The sequence below is a fragment of the Haemorhous mexicanus genome, chromosome 1 (genome assembly GCF_027477595.1).
Source record: "Haemorhous mexicanus isolate bHaeMex1 chromosome 1, bHaeMex1.pri, whole genome shotgun sequence".
NCBI classification, from domain to species: Eukaryota; Metazoa; Chordata; class Aves; order Passeriformes; family Fringillidae; genus Haemorhous; species Haemorhous mexicanus.
The window spans coordinates 109,394,673-109,414,526 of record NC_082341.1 but is presented as its reverse complement, the minus strand read 5'-3'; the positions used below and the strand labels follow the sequence as shown (position 1 = coordinate 109,414,526).

General features: G+C 42.4%; 1 protein-coding gene across 4 annotated transcripts; it reads left to right on the top strand.

The window, feature by feature from the left end:
- Nucleotides 1–12,458: 12,458 nt before the first annotated feature.
- LOC132333532 (myosin regulatory light chain 2, smooth muscle minor isoform) lies at nt 12,459–19,465 on the top strand. Of its 4 annotated transcripts, none has more exons than XM_059858755.1 (5): nt 12,484–12,612; nt 13,487–13,522; nt 17,407–17,604; nt 17,767–17,928; nt 18,972–19,465. In XM_059858755.1, the coding sequence occupies exons 3-5, from the start codon at nt 17,421–17,423 to the stop codon at nt 19,142–19,144; spliced, it is 519 nt and encodes a 172-aa protein (XP_059714738.1). In that variant the 5' UTR covers nt 12,484–12,612; nt 13,487–13,522; nt 17,407–17,420; the 3' UTR covers nt 19,145–19,465. The 4 variants fall into 4 exon arrangements, with proteins under 4 accessions (XP_059714729.1, XP_059714738.1, XP_059714746.1 ...); XM_059858763.1 differs by having other exon boundaries at nt 12,523–12,612; nt 13,491–13,522; XM_059858746.1 differs by lacking the exon at nt 13,487–13,522 and having other exon boundaries at nt 12,459–12,612.
- Nucleotides 19,466–19,854: the final 389 nt, after the last annotated feature.

Below are 19,854 nucleotides of genomic sequence, written 5' to 3'. Positions count from 1 at the left end.
AATTAAGATACTGTATTCATAGCTTGCAGTTGTTTTATATTTTAAACACTAGTTTATTTAACTGTTACTTATAACCTTGCATTTTTCATCAGATCTAATTTTCTTGTGTCACAACTTTTCTATGTAATACCTGTCACGGCCATCTCAGCTGAACTGTCTTTCCTTATATATTTTAAATTGGATCCCTTTCTGTTTGAAAGAAGAGCTGTTTGTTTAATTGAGTTTTTTAGCCATGTGATGAATATTTTTTTTAAAAGTTCCTGGTTTTGCCCCCTAACAAATTATTTTCTTACCATATTGAGAAAAAAGGCAGGGAAATTGCAAATAAAAATTAAATTTATTTTAAACAAATAGTCCTTTCTTCAAAGCCATCAAAGATCTGTCTAACAGACAAAGAATTTTGTGTGGAATCGTAACAGAAACCCATCTTCAATATAATGGTTTGCAAAAGGAAAAACTGCTTTTCTTCATGCCAGTGGGTCCTGTTCTTGCAGCCACTGGCTCTTCTGAAGTATTAAGTAAATGTGAACTGGAAAAACCTGCTGGAGGCTGTTATAAATCAATAATTGTCAAGCATTGAGAGTAGGTTGAGACAAAAATATCCTCCAAATGAAAAAAAACCAAAAAACAAAACAACAACAACAACAACAACCAAACAAACAAACAAAAAACCGATCCCAAAAAAAACCTTGAGAGTGTGATTAAATTCCTGTTCTTTTCTGGTTTCCAAGGAAAACCTTCACCCAATGTTTGTGGCAAAACACCCTCCCCCCCCCCATTTTGCTGGCCAGCTTGGTTATTTGGTACTGCCCCCTTTATAAACCATAGGAATCTTGGAGATTTTCCCAGTCTGTAACCACCACAGCTGCATGGTACCCATGGCATAAGAATCAGAAGGTTTTGATTCATCTTTCTTCTCTTTTATATAACTTTTGGTCTTGTTGTTCTGTGTTCTTCCATTCATTTCTTCTCTTTTTCTTCTCTTTTCCAAGAGTCTTTTGCTCTTCAAAGGATCTTCCTTGGCTGTACAAAGCTTCAATTTCTAAATTTTCTTTACACCATGGGGAATTACTATTTCAAACAATGCAACTAGTAGAATTTCTAAATCTAGTTGTACTTTAGTTGTGATTTATAGCCACACTTCATTCCAATGAGTCTACATTGTGTGCAGCAGTATAAGACCAACCTTTTCAGCTACTCTGGTTGGTATGTCTGAAGTAAAATAAAAGAGGGATTATTAATTTAATTGGTTTGCATTTATGCACTTGGAAAAATTTTCAGTTGACAAGAAAGTCATTATTGATCTTAAGCAGGAGAAATCCCTCTAGGAAAATGATTAAGCAATTAAGCCTCTGCACAAGTGAAAGACTTCAGAAACTGGCTATATATTTTCACTGATTGGATTGCTGGTGACAGAGAACAAGTGTCCCATCATTTTACTGTCATCACTCTATTTGCAATTATTTCTGTCTAAACAGCCTTTCATTTGCAGAAATTTGCATACTGTTTTACATTTCCATTTTCATACTGCTAGTCCAGCTAACAATTTCTCGTACTTACAATCAACAGACAGCACATCTAAAAGGCAATTTGGATCTACAATGAGAATCACAAAAATCACAAAATAATTGAGGTTGGGAGGGAGGTGGTCTCTTGTTGACCCTCTAATTGAAAGCAGGGCCAACTGTGAGACTGTTCACAGCTTTGTTGAGTTGGGTCTTCAAAACCTCCAGCGGTGGAGAGCGCACAACCTCCCTGGGCAACCTGTGCTAGCCCTTGCCTTGTTTAACAGCTGAGAGACAGGAGTATCATCCATACATCCTCACAAACCTGGAGCCTCTCCTCCAGAATCCTACTTTGACTTTTCATTTTTCCTTTTAAGAAACTGTGACACGTTTGTGGCTCTATAATCTAGTGTTTAAGCTCCTCCAGATACTCCAATGCCCACAGGTTGTCTGTCAGCACTCTGAAAGTTGTGGAGCAGACCATTTGGAGATGTGATGACAGATTTGTTTTTAAAATCTCTGCAGTTTAAGCAATGCAGTTTCAGCTGTATTTTACTATTCTCTTTATTGTTTCAGAACTGTTAGCATCAGACCCAGCCCTGAAGTCACTAGTTCATCAATGACACAAAGCAAAATTTTTTTGCTCCATTGCACAAGTTTCCAGTGTCTAACTGTGGTTGCAAAGTTTTCCTTCAATTCAAGGGCTGATTTTTGACAGTGACAGGCTCTAAAGATGATTTAAAAGGTATTTTGACATTGCAACCTACTTGCTCAATTTTCCATCTCCCATCCTTATGTTCCCACATCCTGCTTCTCAACCTTTGTCTAACCCTGGAAAATCGGGGCAGAGGTCAAGTCAGTGGGCTGGCAGCATTGAAGGAATGCAGCTGGTGAAAGCTGCTGAGGAGAACTGGTTTCCCTGCAGTCAGTTGTGGGCTGTCACCAAAGAGGGGGTTTTTCCTAAGAAGGCAAACCTTGACATCTGGATGATCTCTGGACATACCTCATGGAAGGGTTAGTGCTACATCACTGCTAGATTGTCATGAGGGCTTACAGAGCTACAAACATTTGTTATGATCACAAATATGATGTCCAGAAACATGGTTAAATCTTTAGCTGCATGTCCAGATAAAGGATGTGGGCCTCAGAAGAAGGAAATTATCTTTCTTAAAGTTCTGAAAGAGCTGCACATGAAGCTGGTTTCAGAAGTTAAATGACCCACATGAAAGATGATTATCATCTTCACACTGGACAGTGGCAAGGAAAAGCCACTGATAACATTCGACAAGGCTAGAGACAGGCAATCTGTATTTGCCTTATTCAACACTGAAAGCACTGAGCTGGACAGATATTGCACACTGTGAAAATGCAGAGCTGTTGCAAAACCAGGCATTTTATAATTTCTATCTGTTCACTAAAATTGCTGAAGAACATTAATTTTCTGAGCACTGCATCTCTGAATTATGCATACAACTAATGGATCATAGTTCAGTATTCTGCATGCAAGCTCAGACTAGCTAATCAACCACATGGTTATTTGCATAGATCAGTGAAAACTGCTGAAAGCAATATTGATATTCACAATCTCTAGCAAACATGGTAATGCTTTATTTGTTTTTAGTTTTTCTTTCTAGGTGTCAGATACAAGCATAATATTATATAACTGAAAATAATTTTAGAGTAATGAGCTGAAACCAACTGTACAATTCACAAATCTCTCTAGTTTCAATCCCTTCTCCGCACAAGTTCTTAAAACAAGTTTGTAATAACAAATCAATTTTGCAATTCAAATAATTTTACTTAGGAAAAGCAATAGCCTGGGAAAAACATATTTGAGAATCCCAAAAAAATTAAAGGAAGAAAGACCTGCATATCAGGGCATTACTGTTCCAGATGTAGTACTCAGGGTGTTTCGGAACTGCACTCACTGGATGAGCTGCACATACACTTAATTAACAGCTACCTTTAAATCATGGTGGACTTAAAGTTCACGGGAAGCTAAAGGTTCATTCATGATTGTTCCAACTTGGGCAAGCAGATGGAGGGCTAACAAATCTGAATAGTCTCAAGGAATGGTCTGGCACTTGCATCAGTCTGAGCACAGGAGGGGTTATACTCTCCCTTGCCTTTTTGTACTCTGTGATCCCTGGCTTTTCTGTCTGCCCATGGAGGTGGAGCAACAAGGGGATACAACCTTGTTGTAAGATTGAAGGGAAGAACCAATTATGTCCAAGACTGGCCTGAGAATACAGTTCTGGAAATGTGTTTCAGACTCCAGTCATCTGAGACAAATTTCCAAACGTTAAAATCCTGACGCATAATTGCCTTTGTATTTTCTTTTGTAACTGGCTTGTACTTTTCCTGTAGTACAATGAATAGAGACCTGTTTCCAAAACACACTTGCAAACTATTTGGTATTTAAAGTTTTTGAGTCATGATCACTTTTGCTGCTGCATGCCTATGTCTTGGTTTGAAAATGGTTTCTCTCAGAGTTTGCTCAGTAGGGCAGGTACCACCACAATGAAGTGCCAGTATTGCCTTGGCTGTTTAAGGAAGATGTTGCAACTTAAGTCTCTGCAATAACTGGAAAGCTACTGCCCTCAAGCTTTGCCCAGGTTTCTCCTGCTCACCTTGTAAATGTAGCAGCCATTTGAAACCTGCTTGGGATGTGGCATTTGAAACCTGCTTGGGATCTGGCATTAATAATTCCACACTTTTGTCACAGAATGTCTTTAGTTCTAGTATCCTCAAATACAAATAATCCTGTGATTAACATTAGCTGCTCCTGTTCAAGAAGACACAGTGATATCAGCGTCTTGAGTTTTATTTTTCCATGGGTCTTTAAATTGTTCTGAAAAATGTATTATAAAATCCTTGTCAACATGTGTTCCTACTAGCTGATCTCACTGTTGCTGGTAAGAAGCTGACAGTGGAGCAGAAAAGTCTCTTTTGTCCAGGCATTCTCTGCTTCTGAACTGCTTGTAGTCATGGTTCCTCCAGCATCCATCCTCTGTGTGTTAAAATGGGCTAGATGAGTTGTTCAGAAAACAGAGAGGTCTGCACTCCTCAGCAGCGGGCACACACAGCACAGGATCCTAAAATGCCTGCCAGCATATTGGCAGTACAATCTCTTTATCACAAGAGGTGCTGCTCTGCATGGCCCATGACACTGCTAACACCAACAGACATGATTCCTAATCTTCAGCAAGACAAAAACAGTGCAAGGGAGATAGCCTCTAGAATTATCTTCTCTACAGACACCCACACTTTGGATTAATTAGAAACATTCCTATAGATAACAGTATAATCTTTGTAGGAATACTTTGAACAGAGATATGGACCCACAACATTCAGAGTTATTAGATAAAGTTAAAAGCATGTGGAGCCTGGAGTTCATGTGATTGTCTTAAAAAGCTGATACCAACCCAAGGACTAAATGTGCACAGCAAAATATATGAGGCATATCTTTGTTTACTATTTCTAGCCACATGCAAAACAGGAGGGGAAGCATTTGATTACTAGACGGGTCTTATTTTCTATGAGATGGTCCAAAAGGAGCCTGTCTGATGTCCATTTATCAGTTCAGCAGTTCTTTGAAGTCTAGCCACACTTCCGTAGCAAAAAACCCATTTATTTAAACATCAGTTTTCCTCTGGCAAAAGCCCAAAGAAAACTGAAGTCAGCTACCTTAGAGAGATCACCCTGAATAGTTGAAGCACATTTTCACATTCTGTCATTTCATGAATTAAAGTTTTAGTATAGTTAGCTTGTAGAGGCTGAACTTCTTGAAAGCTCCAGGTTCCAATGGAATTTTGTGGAAAATCCTTGTGATTTCCACAGTGGGGGGAAATGGCAAAAAATTGGGACAGAAACACATAATTTTAAAATAGTTTACTAGTATTTTACTGTACTTTTTTTACATATGATGGAGAAACAATTTTCACCAAATCAGCCAGAAACACCTTGAAACTTTTAATACATGTATTTGTCATTAATTCTGCAAGTTAAAAGAGTAATTGAAAGAAAACACACTATGGAATTTTTTTTTTTGCTGATATCTGATTTCTCTCATTTTGCTTGTACAAAATAATGTTACCTTATTAAGTATACCATAGTACTTGATATTTCCTATGAATGAAAAAGTCCTGTGTTTCAGGTTTTGGAGGGGAAGGGTGTGTGCTGCTCCGACATGCATGGTGGGCGGACAGCTGAATCCTCGGCCAGTGTCTGGGAGCATGTTTGAGTACAATCCTGAAAAAATGTATTATTGGTTTCCTAAAGAAGGGCTGATTTCCTGCTTACTCATCTGTAAATTCTTACTGTTTCATTAGGGGTCTCCAGAGGCTGTTACAGAAGCTGGCAGGGTAAATAGAGGGAATCTGTCCCTTCCTTCTGCTCATGCCAGCAGGGACTCACAAACAAGTGCAGCTGCACGACTGCTGGCGGCTTAAAAACAGCTGCTGATCATCTCCAGAAATTCCTGGTGGAGCAATTAGGCTTTCTTTTGCTGTTGGGTTGCTCATGAAGAGAGGAAGAAGCCTGGTTGCTGAAAAAGCTAAAGTGAGCAGTGTCTGGCCCTGTTCATGGGCTTTCTGTCCTAGCAAGGGGGTAACCTTCCAGGAGGGTGCAGGAGCATGGGAAACCAAACCTGCAGCAAGGAAACCAGGGTCCCCTGTTCCCCCCTACAGCAGCTCCAGAGAAAGCAGGGAGAGCTGGACAAGCATGATCTGGTGGGAGGAGAGCTGGCTGGATAAGGGCTATAGAACTTCCAGTCAGAAAAGTGGGAGCTTGTCCTTTTCCTTCCTTGAAATTGTTACAAGGGGAGGAAAATGGGGGGGGGGGGGGGGGAGGGGGGGGGGGGTGGATTTTATTACATCTGTCAGATACCCCAAGGAATCCTTTCTGGGGTGCAGCCACAGGGGAGCATGAACTGTCAGCAGCTATTCTGCAATATGAGACACAAGGAGTCTACCTTTAAAATGGGAGTATCTAGAGGGACTGAAAACTACTTTTTTTTTTTCCTCCCAATTTCCCCTATCTTTTGCAATCAGCTAATTTTCACTATTACCACAAAGCTGTGGGTCAAATTATAGTTTTGGGTGGAGCATGTGGAAAATGATTTTCCTCTCCCTTATTCCCAGATGAAGAAGTTGAGTCAAGTTACATATGCCATTTCACATTACTGTCTGGTTTTTGGTCTCAAGGCTGCTTTAATGTGTAAAATGGCCAGAGTCTTAATACTTTTCTTTCAAAAGTGAAATTTCATTTTAAAAAGCACAAAAACTTTCTCTCTGAACAAGGGTTTTTGAGCTGCCTTCCTGGCTCATCAACAGAATAAAATCATACATCCTTCCATAACTGGCAAAAGGGAGTCAATGGAGTACTGGGTGTCTGAGACCAGTTAGATAATGCTCATTTAATGGGAAAGGCATGTAGATAGGAAAAATTATAAATATTTGATTTTAAAAGCATTTATGCCTTTCATTGATTTTTTGCAGTCCTCATTACTTTTCCTTTGCTACACAAAGGAGTAAACATGTTCCAAACATTAACATCAAAATTACCATGTTCTTGTGGGCTATCCAGGCATATTTGAACCAGGAAGCACGGCTAGAGAAGGAAGGCGTATCAGAGCTTTGTGAAGCTCAGTTTAACTTCTTGTGCTAATTAACTCATTTTTCTATTGCAATTTGTTTGTTTTTTCACTGCTGTCCTGAGCTCATTTCATCAATTTTCACCAAAAAGGGCTCATTAGCTATGAATTCTCTACTGCCTTCCAGGTTTGAAGGACTGTTTTTCTTTTCCAGCTCTTGACCTACTTTAGAATATTTGTTTTAATATATTTTCATATACTTTCCACTTGTATATTTTATTTAATTCATATTTATTCAAAAATTTCTCCTAAATTCAGCCTAGATCCAGAGGAAGATTTTCAAACCTTGCTCAAGTGGTAGGTCAGCTCTGGCTCTTCACACTCACACAGAATGTTTCTCTGCTGCAAACAAGGAGAGAACAATTTTGTTATACAAAAGGAAAACATATTTGCCATAGGTGTTGCTGATCACTATGATGCTGTATCTATTACTGCATTTGTAACTGTGATTGGAACAGAATGCTTTCCATCTTGGAAAAATAATATTTGAGCTTTCCATAAAATGGATTCTCTGCTTCACTGCTGTTAATTGCTTTTTCCCAGTCATTGGAAACTTCAGAGAAGTGTCCCCAAGCTCTGGTTGCTTCAGAGGCTTTCCTGTGAGCTGGGTGTTTCACAGCTGTTAAAACTTTATGAAACCTGACACTGCAGTTTTACATGTGATGAAACCCTGAGCAGTCTCTCTGGTTTTGGTACATGTAAAATTGCAATGTCAGGTTTCATAAAGTTTTAACAGCTGTGATACACCCAGCTCACAGGAAAGCCTCTGAAGCAACCAGAGCTTGGGGACACATCTCTAAAGTTTCCAATGACTGGGAAAAAGCAGCGAAGTGGAGCAAAGAGGGGCAGCTATAACAAGGCAGGCCCTCACTTTGTAAAATACCAAGAAATTTCCCGTGGTAAAGGCAGGCAGATGCTTGATACTGGCAATGCTCTACAGACCTCAGCGCAGGAAAGGCAAGGGGCAGATGCTGGGGCAGATCCAGAGGTTCCCAGAAAATTATCTCAGGACTGGAACACCTCTCCTTTGAAGACAGGCTGAGAGAGTTGGAACTGTTCAGCTTGGAGAAGGCTTTGGGGACAACTTACAGCAGCTTTCCAGCTCCTAGAGAGGGAACAGAGAGCTGGAGAGGAATTTTTTGCATGGGCATGTGGTGATAGGACAAGGGGAGATGGCTTCAAACTGAAAAAGGGCAGATAATAAGTAGATATTAGGATAAATTCTTTCCTGTGGGGGTGGTGAGGCACTGGAACAGGCTGCCCAGAGAATTTGTGGATGCCCCATCCCTGCCAGGGATCAAAGCCAGGCTGTACTGGGGTTTGAGCAAGCTGATCTAGCAGGAGGTGTCCCTGCCCAGGGTGCCTTCCAACCCAAATCACCCTACAATTCAGTAATTCTATTCTATGATTTGCGGAACTCAAAAGTGCCCCAAGCGTCCCCCCAGAGCTCGCGGCACTTATCGGGTCTTTCCCCTTCCTTCCGGAGCCTACAGCAGCACTTAGCCCCACACCGATTTGATGCCACTTCACAGTGTCTCCCCTTTCCTGTCCGTGGCGATAGCGGAGCCGGGCTGTCTCTCGGGTCTACCCAAATGCGGAGCTCCCCTTGCTGGTGGCAGCCGGAACGGGACCGGCTGCGGGCTCCAAGCGCTGTGCAGCGACACAAGCTTGTCCAGGTCAAGGTGAGAATCCGAAATCGAGGTGAGTGAATCATCCTCAGTCTCCCCAGAACCTGTAAGCAGGAGGCTGTCGGGGTCCGGTGCAGGTGCAAGTAACAGCACCTCTTCTTTATAGGCACATATTCACGTTAGTGACACGTTAGTGAAGCAGAGAGACAAATTCCAACCCCAGGAATGCCTTATGAAGGGCACCACCAAGACCATGATGCGGTACCCGCTTTCCACATGCCGAAATAAGCTGGAAATTCACTGTTTAATTACTTTGGTAATAATTTCACTTTTTGGAAAAAACAAATAATTTTTGATTATTTGAAAAGCATTAGATGAATTGCTAATTATTACTTATGGTTATAGAAGGTAAATAATTTTATTTGAGTATGATGCTTTGCTTTTATTCTTTGAACACCCTAGGTCCCAGTGAATTCTCTGGGGATTTGTATGACACATTAACTTAATTAAGTATGCGGTTCACTAAAGGATCCTTCTCCCAGTAAAATGCATCTTCACAGAGGAGACACACTAATGAACAGGTGTGACATCATGGCTCTTTATATCCCCACGGCCAGGATTTTGGTGGCTGCAAACTCTTCTTGGTACATTGATCTAACTCATTTTAGGCTGCCCCTGCCAGCCTAAATTACTTTATTATCATTTCCATGGAGAGAAATTGCATTCCATATATGTGGGAAATAACAATCTACACACAGAGAGTAAAGTGTTGAGACTGAGAAGTTCTCAAGCAGTGTATAGAACACAGCAGTGGAGAGCCTTAGAATGACAGAGCAGGAAAAGACATGGAAGATGCAAAATGCAGAGATGCCAGAGACCAGGAGAGCCCAGAATGACTAATCCCTCCTCAGACACGCCACCACAGAGCTGGGCAGAATGCCTGCCAGGCAAGAGAGGAGCCTGGTAGCTCCACTAATACTTTATTTATTGCAGTGAGACTATGCCCACAAACAAAGGAGTCACTAACCCAGAAGGATTAGCCTAAGTCTAGGTATAGTCAAGACTGAGTTTAAAAGCAGCCTTGCAATACTTCTCTCTTTAGGGACCTCTGAGGAAGCAGCAGGTAAGTCACTTTAAGGCAGATTCTAGAATTACTTAGATGTGCAAAGACTGGAAGCTCATAGTGCAAACTTCCAAATCCCATCGGAAGTAGACTCCACAACTACCTAACTTACTGACAATCCCTTCACATTCCCAAACCTCATCTTTAGCATTTATACTAGTCTAGCTCACCTGTGTTTCAATTTCACCATCTTTAAAGTGAACTCATGGCACTTTTATACAGTAAAAAGAGGTTTAATGAGAAGAATGCTACAAATAAATAATGGGTTTTTTTGCAACTGGTTAATTATTTTTTTCTAGAAACAGGACTGCTCTTCATGAGCCAGTATTACTGCTGTATTTCTCAAAGATTCCTGAATTCTACTGAGTCAGTTTCTCCCTACTTCTTAAAATAAAACCTTGCTCATCTTTTCCCATTAAGAAATTATTCAGAAAAAAAATTGTAAAAGGTTAATCAACTATGGTGATTTAAAGTGTAGGCCAAAGTCCTCTATGGTTAGTCAATACATTAAGTATTACTCATTATGTTAAATATTAAACCCAACAGCTGCTCATATCCAGGATTCTCCATACACAGATCCCAAGTATGAAGGATTATTCTGACAGGTCTTCCTACATATTCCTTTACTGACATTTTAGGTTTTGCTTGTTATTTCCGTTTTTCCAATTTCACATAAGCGAAAACATTAGAAAATAATTGTCATTGTATTATTTATTTAATTGTTGGATAAAAATACCTTTGAATAGACAAATATTCTGATTTCTGCTTATATCAAAGCTAACTTGGATAAATTACAAATCAATTTTGCCACTGACTCCATCTGTGGAAGCAGTGGACTCTAGAAACATCAGAAACAAAGACGTTCTTTGTACGCAGCATGAGGAATGACCCACTTCTGGATGAAGAGACGAAAGCCTGTCTCAGCGTCCATGTAGGAGCTACTCTACAGCAGGAACTCATGTCTCCAGGGTCAGGAGCTGCCTGTTACGACAAAACAGGCTCATCCCAAGCGGGCAGCCTGCAGCATCCTGCCAGTGCCCAGGGAAAGGTGGGAGATGTGACAGCAACCACCACAATTACCTATAGGTAAAAAATACTGCCAGCAGTAGCAGGGACAGGGAAAACTGCAAAAGGCTTGTTTTGACTCTGCAGGTGCTGAGCAGAGAAGATGTTCCCCCAGAGTTGTACTCTCTGCCAGGGGAGCCCATGGCAGGGGCCACATCTCCCGGACACTCAGTTAACTTCATTTCCCTCAAAAAAAAAGTCAGAAATAAGGCTAATCTCCTACTGCTTTCACAGACTATGTGACTTCATATACAGTTGAAAAAGTCTGTAAAAATTAAGTAGAACCAGAAGCAAAATATTATAAATAAGGCCACGTAGGTAGTGGTTGTGATATCTATTTGTTATATGATACTGTTTGGATCTTTGATGTGTGGTCACTGTTTTTGGGTGGTGTTTCTGTTCATCCCATATTCCTCTTCATCTCAGCTTAAAACCAGTATAATTTACTAGGGAAAACATCTTCTTCCAGAGGATGGTTGGGAACTGGAACAGCCTCCCCAGGGAAATGGTCACAGCACCAAGCCTGAGAGAGTTCAAGGAGTGTTTGGATAATGCTCCCAGGCACAAGGTGTGATCCTCAGGGTGTCTTGTGCAGGGCCAGGAGCTGGACTTTTATGATCCCTGTAGGTCCCTTCCAAGTCAGGATAATCTGTGATCTTCTGTGAATCTTCCAGACACAGCAGCAGCTGCTGAGCGTGCGGGGCAGTGCCACACCATGTGTTGGGCTGTCTAGAGCTGCAAAGTCAACCAAGGGACTAGAGCACCTCCAGGAGCAAAGGCTGAGGGAGTTGGGCCCGTTCAGCCTCCAGATGACTGAGAGGGGACCTTTTAAAAAACCTAAGTATTTGAAGGGAGGGTCAAGAGGATGGAGCCAGGCTATTCTCCGTGGTGCGAAGGAGTAAGCTGCCCAAGAAGTGCCACCTGAACATGAGGAGGAACTTCTGTACTCTGTGGGTGACCACGCACTGAAACAGGCAGCCCAGACAGGGTGTGGCGTCTCCGTCACTGAGGATGTTCAAGAACCGTCTGGATGCAACCCTGTGCCGCGTGCTGGAGCGGAGAGGCTGCACCAGATGGCGGTCCCTGAGCTCCCGCCCGGCCTGACCCACCCGGCGGCTCGGTGGCTCTGTGTTCCCGGCTCCCCCCGCTCCCCCCACACACCCCACAGAACCCCCGGCCAGCCCCGAGCCGGAGCGGGGCGGGGCGAGTGGCAAGGCCCCGCCCACCGGCGCGAGCAGGAAACTCCCGCCGTTGCCTTACAAGGGCAGGCGCGCGACTCCCTCCGCCCCTCGCCCGTGGAATGTGGTGACCACACCGCGCTGCACCAACGCGTCGCCGGGGGAGGGGGGAGGACATACACACAGGGCGGAGGGGCTGAGCTCGTGGCTCTGGCTTTCTCTTTCAAGGAAGGCAGAGACTCCAGAGAAAGAACGCGAATCACGCGGGCTCCTGCGGGTCCTCTCCCTGACACGGCTTGTGGCGCCCGGCCGCCGAAGCGACAAGCCAAGCCGCCACCTTCCCCTCCTGCGCGGATGGTCTCGCCCACAGCTTCCTTCCTGCCCGGCGGGGCGGTGGCCGCTCCGCTCTCCGGAAGTGTCGCTCCAGCCGCTCCCCGCCGGTGCCGTATCCCACCGCCAGGTGAGTCGGGGGCTCCGTCCGCTGCCCGCGGGGTCTGGCGCCGGCCGCCTGTGACGGGTGGGCGGTGCCGGCCCGGGGGTCGCTTGCAGAGCCAGGGTTGCTTGCGGCGTCGACCCCCGCCGCTCCCCTCGGGCCTCAGCTCGGTGCTGCTGGTCTTGACGGGGATCCGCCCTGCGGGCTGGAGCTAGGAGAGACCCCGGCTCCGGGCCCCGCGACCCCGCCCTGTGAGCTGGGCAGGGCGCGACCCCACGGGGACGGTGCCCGCGGGGACGAGCTCCCTGTGCATCGTTTCAGGGAACTGGTGTGAAAATGTGTTTGTCTCCCTGTCGGAAGGGCTCGGCTGCCTCCCGGCCACATCGAGCACTCTGCGAGTGTTTGCTCGGCTTTGTCGGAGCATGGGAGGGGCAGGGCTGGGAGTTGCTGCGGTCGGAAGAGGGTGAGGTAGCGGGTCTGGGTCTGTCCCTTTCTGCTCACGTTTTGGAACAACCAGAGTCGCACAGGGGACTGCGTGCGATTGTTCCCCGGCTCTCAGAATCAATTAGGTTAGAAAAGATCTCCGAAATCATCGAGTCCAACTGTGACCGATCACCATGGGACCTGGACCATGGCGCTGAGTGCCATGTCCGGCCTTCACTTGAACATCTCCAGGGACGGTGACTCCACCACCTCCCTGGGCAGCCCATTCCAATGTCTAATCACCCTGTCTGTGAAGGAGTTCTTACTAATGTCCAACCTAAACCTGGCACAGTTTCAGACTGTCCTCATCCTATCGCTTATTGACTGGGAGAAGAGGCCGATCCCCGTTTGGCTACACCCTACTTTCAGGTGGTGAGAGTGATAAGGTCACCTCTGAGCCTTGTTTTCTCTTTTGCAGACAGGCTGTGTTGATTCACTGGCGCTGGATTTTGAGGCAAGTGTAATTCCTGTACAAGGGTTTTGGGAAGTTTATTAGTGAGAACTGTGTTAAAGTGGCTTTTAAGACTGGGTGGGACAGCATAGGGTTTGGTTTTTGCTAGTTTGCTTTCATAAAGTGTAATCTGCTCTTTATTGAGCCTTGACACAGATCTGCTGGAGAGCATTTTGCTCTTATCTCTTCCTGTTGCCACCCAGATTGTGATGGATGTGTGACTGTATGTGATGCTGCAGCTGCTAAGTATGTGGACAGAATTTGGGATTTAGCTTTGAGGTTGACTTTGGAGTTTGACGTTCTATCTTAGTTCACGTAGAGACTTTCTTGGCTATGGGTTTGGGGATTTATTGTGTGGTAGTTTGGTTTTCTTCAGATTTTGCAGCTATTTCAATATTCACAGTTTTGAAACATGGGAGTGTTTTCTAAAGCATAACTTTTAGTCACTGCACCTGAGCAGGTCCAGCTTGCACCACTGTTAGTGGGCTGTAAATTTTCACAGCTTACTGCATGACTCAAAATTTTTATTTGCTTGGGTTTTTTTTTTTCTCCAAGGGTTTAGCACTTTCCCAGAGGAAGGGACCACAAAGCAGCACAGTGCTACTAATACCTATTTATTGTTCTTCTAATATGTGAAAATCTTCCTAAAGAAAGGTTGTACTTTAAGAAATACCTTATTATGTGTCTCACAGGTAATGTCTTGCATTTGAAGTTTCTTGGACAGCTTCCAAAACAGGGCCCAGACCATTCAGTGCAGCACAGTATTAAACAACAGAGAGTAAACCTGCATGTCATTACTTGCACTATCTAATGCGAAGTATTCCCACTTTTTATCTACTGAAATTCCATTTCCAGCCTATACTAACCCTATTTCAATTACAAAAGTGTTGGCATAGATGTGGGTCTTTCTGTTGGGTAACACAAAGTGCAAACACTTCTGGAACTTTTAAATCATAAATTGATCTCTTTGGCTAACTGGATTGATGCCTTTGGTTTTCTGAACATGTTCCAAAATGTACCACCCTCTTTTCTAACAGATATTCCCGGAGCTGAGACCAGTGTTTCAGGCATAGCTGCAGCAAACCTGTGCTGAAGGGCACTGCAGTCCTGTGAGATCTGATGTTTCTCTGTAGCTGGGCTGACAGCTCTTTTGGACTGGAGGAGTTCCCAAGTCTGGTTCAGAGAAACTTAGAAAATAGTAATGCAAGCATTGGCACTTTTTTCAGTTTTTCTAGTAAAATATACTCTGATAGGTCAGTCTTGCCAACAGAATTAAAAAGAATGTGCTGACAGCCTGCTTTTGTTACCTCCTCTTGCTTAGGATTGAATTGTAGGTGAGAGAATGGCAGGTAGTGGCTTGCTGGGAGCACTGCCTTTGCAGCACTTATGCCTTTTCACTGATCCTAGAATTACAAGCCAGACACAATTAGGTGATAAAAAGGGATTACCTTTATAAGGATCCTTAACGCTGGATGAAAAAGTGCTGAAGATGCATACTGTAACAAGTGTATACAATTTTATATGTTCAGCAAATTAGCATCACTGACAAGAATCCCCAATTAGAGGTGATGAGATAATTTGCCCCTGGTTCTCCCCTTTTCTGAACATTCCTGCCCCCCCCCCCCCCCCACTTTAGATCTTAACTAAACTTTATGAAAAGTTAGGAAGCCGTTTTGACCTGGAATCCCAAAGAATGTAACCTTGAGGCCTTAGAGCTGCTGGGGCATGCATTTTGTCTTTCTAATAGAGTAGGTAAAATGCTAGCTATTAATTTGCAGCTACGGAGCTGCAAAAATGTATGTAAAGAATATGGAGATATATGAAAGTAAAAAGGCAAAAATCAATCTGGTCGGCATCAGCATGTGCAGAGTAAACCTTTTTGTTTACTTTGAATGAGCCATATCCTGAAAACTGTGTTATTTCAGAGAAGAGTGATTAAAAGATGGTGTTTGGCTCAATTTTGAGTAGTGGAACTTCTAATCAATAGCCCTGAGTTAAATGAGAGCTTGCCTGAGGGTTTTTACAGCGGTAAGAAAACCACCAAAGTTATGCACAAACCTTGGCTGCAGCTTGAAAGCAAACTACCTTTGTTGTCAGCTGTCTACACAACTATCTGGAAGTCAAGAGTTCACGTTTATTTGTTGCAGTGTTGTGGAGGCCAGACATCTCGGGTAGCTCGTGGTTACTGAGTGCAGTGGAGAGAACGTCTGCGTTGTTAAGCGATGCGCAGGGGCTATTTTTAGTTCGGGACATAATGGTTTGTTTTGTACGTCAGAAGAACGTTGTGGATGCACGTAGGATTTAAAAGTGTGGAATTAGCAGGGGACATCAGTAGCTGTCTGTGTGGACAGACTGAGAAGGACGTAACCATGGAATTTCCTTTTATGATCCAGATGCTTGGTACACCCTGTCAGGTATCTAATACAAAGCAAGGTAAAATGTCTTTCCTTTTTGTTAAAAAAAACCCCCAAAAATAACTGCTTTGTGTCTGCATGTTGGGTTGATTGTATAAGGAAGTTACTTTGCTTAATTTTACTCCCTTTTTTTTTTTAAGGATGAATCCCAGTTAGTGACTTCAGTCTTGCTTTTCAGGAGTCTTAACAGAAAATATTCTATCTTTGAGAAAACTATCTGAGAAACAGGTAGAACTGTGCTATGACTCCAATTAGCATTGCTATCCTGACCAGATAATTTGTTTCTAAGTTATGAAATTAATACTTAGTGTAAATTTCAGAATATTCTTGCAATTGCAGGTGAAGCTTAAATTTTCTAATTTCAGGACACACTTGCTACAGGTGCTTTCTTGTAAAATTCAGAGTCAAGGATGGAAGGCATCTGGTTTGAATAACACTTTAAGCATTATGAAGGATTTTAGCAGTATGGATTACACTTTAGTTTTAGCTAATGCAAGCAGAGGTTATGAGGCTATTGGAAACAACATTAAAAAGGGTCTAACTTCTGCTCCAAAAGCAGTCTTGAGGACTTTGTGTTTGCCTTTCAGTGAATGACTCAGCTTTTCCAGTTTGTGCTGTCATACATTTAGTTGGAATACTACATGTATCTTCCCAGATAAAGAGATGCAGTTAATTTGAAAGCCTCACTTCTAGCCTGAGTGTACTAGTGTTATAATATATAACAACCTACCATGTTTATTTCTTCATTTGACAGCTTCAAGGGAAACAATAACATTAGTATACCTGTGATATGCTAAAATTTATAAAAACATATAAATGTTTCTGAGGGTTGGTAGCTTAAAAGAAACAGTCTTCACACTTTTGTACCTATCATGCCTTTTAATTCATTCTAAAAAGAGTGTGCTGGCATTTGCATGTGTTGTGTAGTAGTTCCACTGTGTAAGGGAATAGCACTGTACAACTTCTGAACCAAGTCGGCGCTCTCTCTCTCTCAACAGTAGCTAGTCTAACAAAATGCTATTTAGAGCCTAAAATACATTTTTTTTTCTCCTCCAAAATGTTAGTTTAGCATACTGTCTGATCTATTTAACCACTGTGCTAGTTTAGAAGCACATATCTTTCTATGTCAACAGTGCCTCCCAAATTCCTGAATAGGTAGTTGTATTAATTTGTGGGAGATGCAGGTGGAGTATTGAATCAGCAACATAAGCACTGTGTGAGTTTCAAGAGCTATGATTTGATTTAGGTTTTTTGATGTAGCCTCCTGTTGGCCTGCTGTGCTGGTCCCTCAGTCCTCAAAGGCTTTATGCTTTCACAGCAAGTGAAGTCTGAAGGAAAATAGAGCAGGAGATATTGAAATAAATGTGTACTTCAAGGTATATGCCGATAACATGAAACCTGATGTTCCTCTACCCCAGGGACTTGCAATGTGATTAATAAGGCTAAATCTTGGACATATTTCTGTCTCCTTAGAACCAACAGCCACCATGTCTAGCAAAAGAGCAAAGACGAAGACCACCAAGAAGCGCCCTCAGCGCGCCACTTCCAACGTGTTTGCCATGTTCGATCAGTCGCAGATCCAGGAATTCAAGGAGGCCTTCAACATGATTGACCAGAACAGGGATGGCTTCATTGACAAAGAGGACTTGCATGACATGCTCGCCTCCCTTGGTAATGTCCCTTTTCTCTGTTCATACTTGCCAGGCAAATTTGTGCTGCAAAAATCAAAATATTAAGTTTGGGATATGAGAGGCGTCTCAGCTTGTATTAACACTACTGACATTACTTGTTCAGTTTGAAAGCTAAACCGAGTCTGAATCCCTTTATTTGTAGGAAAGAATCCAACAGATGAATATCTGGATGCCATGATGAATGAGGCTCCGGGCCCCATCAACTTCACCATGTTCCTCACCATGTTTGGTGAGAAGTTAAATGGCACTGACCCAGAGGATGTGATCAGGAATGCTTTTGCTTGTTTTGATGAAGAAGCAACAGGTACGTGGGTGAAACAACAGTGTACATGTATTACTTCTACTTAATTCTGTAACAACAAATGCTTGTGTTCACATAAGCGGTGAGCAGTTCTTTTAACTCTAAAAATTTTAATTTCTGCAAACTGAAAATCATGACTGTATCCTCCTGTGCTAAATTTGCCTTTTCAGTCTCTGTAGAAATTTCAAATTTCTGGCAGTTCATTCTGTTCAAGACAGGAGAAAGTATAAAAGATGTTGATCAGGAACCAGGGTCTTAATTTATTCCCAACTTAAAATTCACCTTTGGTGCCACTTTTATGAGGGGAATCACTGTTTTCAAAGCTGTTGTGCTTTTATGAAGAACTTTTCTGTCAGCAGCTTGTATCCACCTTCCCTCTGTTGAGGTGCACTAAAAGGTGAAGAAAATGAATGCAAAAAATTCTTGTGTGACTCACAGGAGTGATGATAAAAGCAATCACCAGTTAGACAAGCCTACGTCTTTAATAAACCACGCCAAAAATATGTTCTTTGCAACCAGTCTGGTAAATCTTGAGTTTTACCGGTGATTTAAGATCAACTTGAAATTTTCTAAACTTTCCCATGTTTGATGCACTTGTTGAATGTTAATAGTCAAGTTCCATGACCTTTTTTTTGTGGTTTTTCAATAGGAATGCTCAAGGTAAACTCATCTCCTTGGTGTTTTTTAAAATACTGAGTTAGAAGGTTCTTGGTACTATTGGAAGTGTAGCCCTGCTGTTGGGAAGAATATGAATATGAATGCTGATAAATTTTTACATTCTATGGAACACCACAGGCAAAGCATATAATGGTCTTTGTTTGAAGTAGTGGAACCTTTCAAACTAATTTCAAATGCCTGATTTGATTGAATCCTTGTAATTACTTCACGGTTTTAGTGATAGGGTTTAATGGTATTGTTTTAATTTGGCAGATGAAGACTGTAGGTATCTTTAATTGAGGGAAAGAACTCAAAGAAAGAAATTATCACCCATGTATTAGCAGATAAATGTAAGAACTCCTCTTCTGTCCTCCTACACTGTGCTCCAGGGTTCATCCAAGAAGACTACCTGCGGGAGCTGCTGACCACCATGGGAGACAGGTTCACGGATGAAGAGGTGGATGAGCTGTACAGAGAGGCCCCCATCGACAAAAAGGGCAACTTCAACTACATCGAATTCACGCGCATCCTCAAACATGGAGCGAAGGACAAGGATGACTGAGCAAGTCCCTGGATTACCTGCACATTATCTCTACATTTATGTTTATTTTTAATGGTTTCTTCCTGATAGAACTTGTTGCATGCATTTAGCTCCAAAGCTTTTGTCTTTTTCAATATATTTATCTACTCCAGGCCATTTAGGCACATTTGCACCTGTAATCAGACTGGAAGCAGGGAAAATATTTTGAGGGAAAGGCTACAGGAAAAACATTCCCTGGAGTTGATAGTCCAGGAAAATAATCTCAATGTTTCTGGTTTAGCTGGATTTTTACATTTTTGTAATAAATGCCATTTTGAAATAAAGATTGCTATATAGATAAAATACCTCAAAATCTTTTGTGAAGAATGACATTTCTACTACACATTTACAAATGCAAGTGTGTTCATTGTCTTTTTCTTGCACTTGCAAGTCAAGCTGGAAGACTCATTTTCATGGTGTTTTGTTCAGTGTCACAGAGTTCTGAAATGTAAGAACCTGCACCTAGCAGCATCTGCTGGCATCTTTATAAATGCAGCTGCAGAAGTCTTTCATCTCCGGTTTTTGTAGTGGGATCTGACTACTGTGTAAGTAGTCGACCAAGTAAATGGTTAGGGAAGGCTGTTACAATTGCCTCATGGCTAGCAGAGAACATCAGATTATTAAGTAGATACCATGCCCAGCTTTTGCTTCCTTTTAATATTGATGGGTTTTCTAGCAGTACTTTCATGTCA

Bases quoted from the DNA above. Each gene is read 5' to 3' on its own strand.
- LOC132333532 (XM_059858736.1), top strand. From the start codon at position 15,808: ATGCACGTAGGATTTAAAAGTGTGGAATTAGCAGGGGACATCAGTAGC. The intron at 15,953-17,406 runs GTAAAATGTCTT...CTGTCTCCTTAG, and splicing joins GGTATCTAATACAAAGCAAG to AACCAACAGCCACCATGTCT. The intron at 17,605-17,766 runs GTAATGTCCCTT...CTTTATTTGTAG, and splicing joins TGACATGCTCGCCTCCCTTG to GAAAGAATCCAACAGATGAA.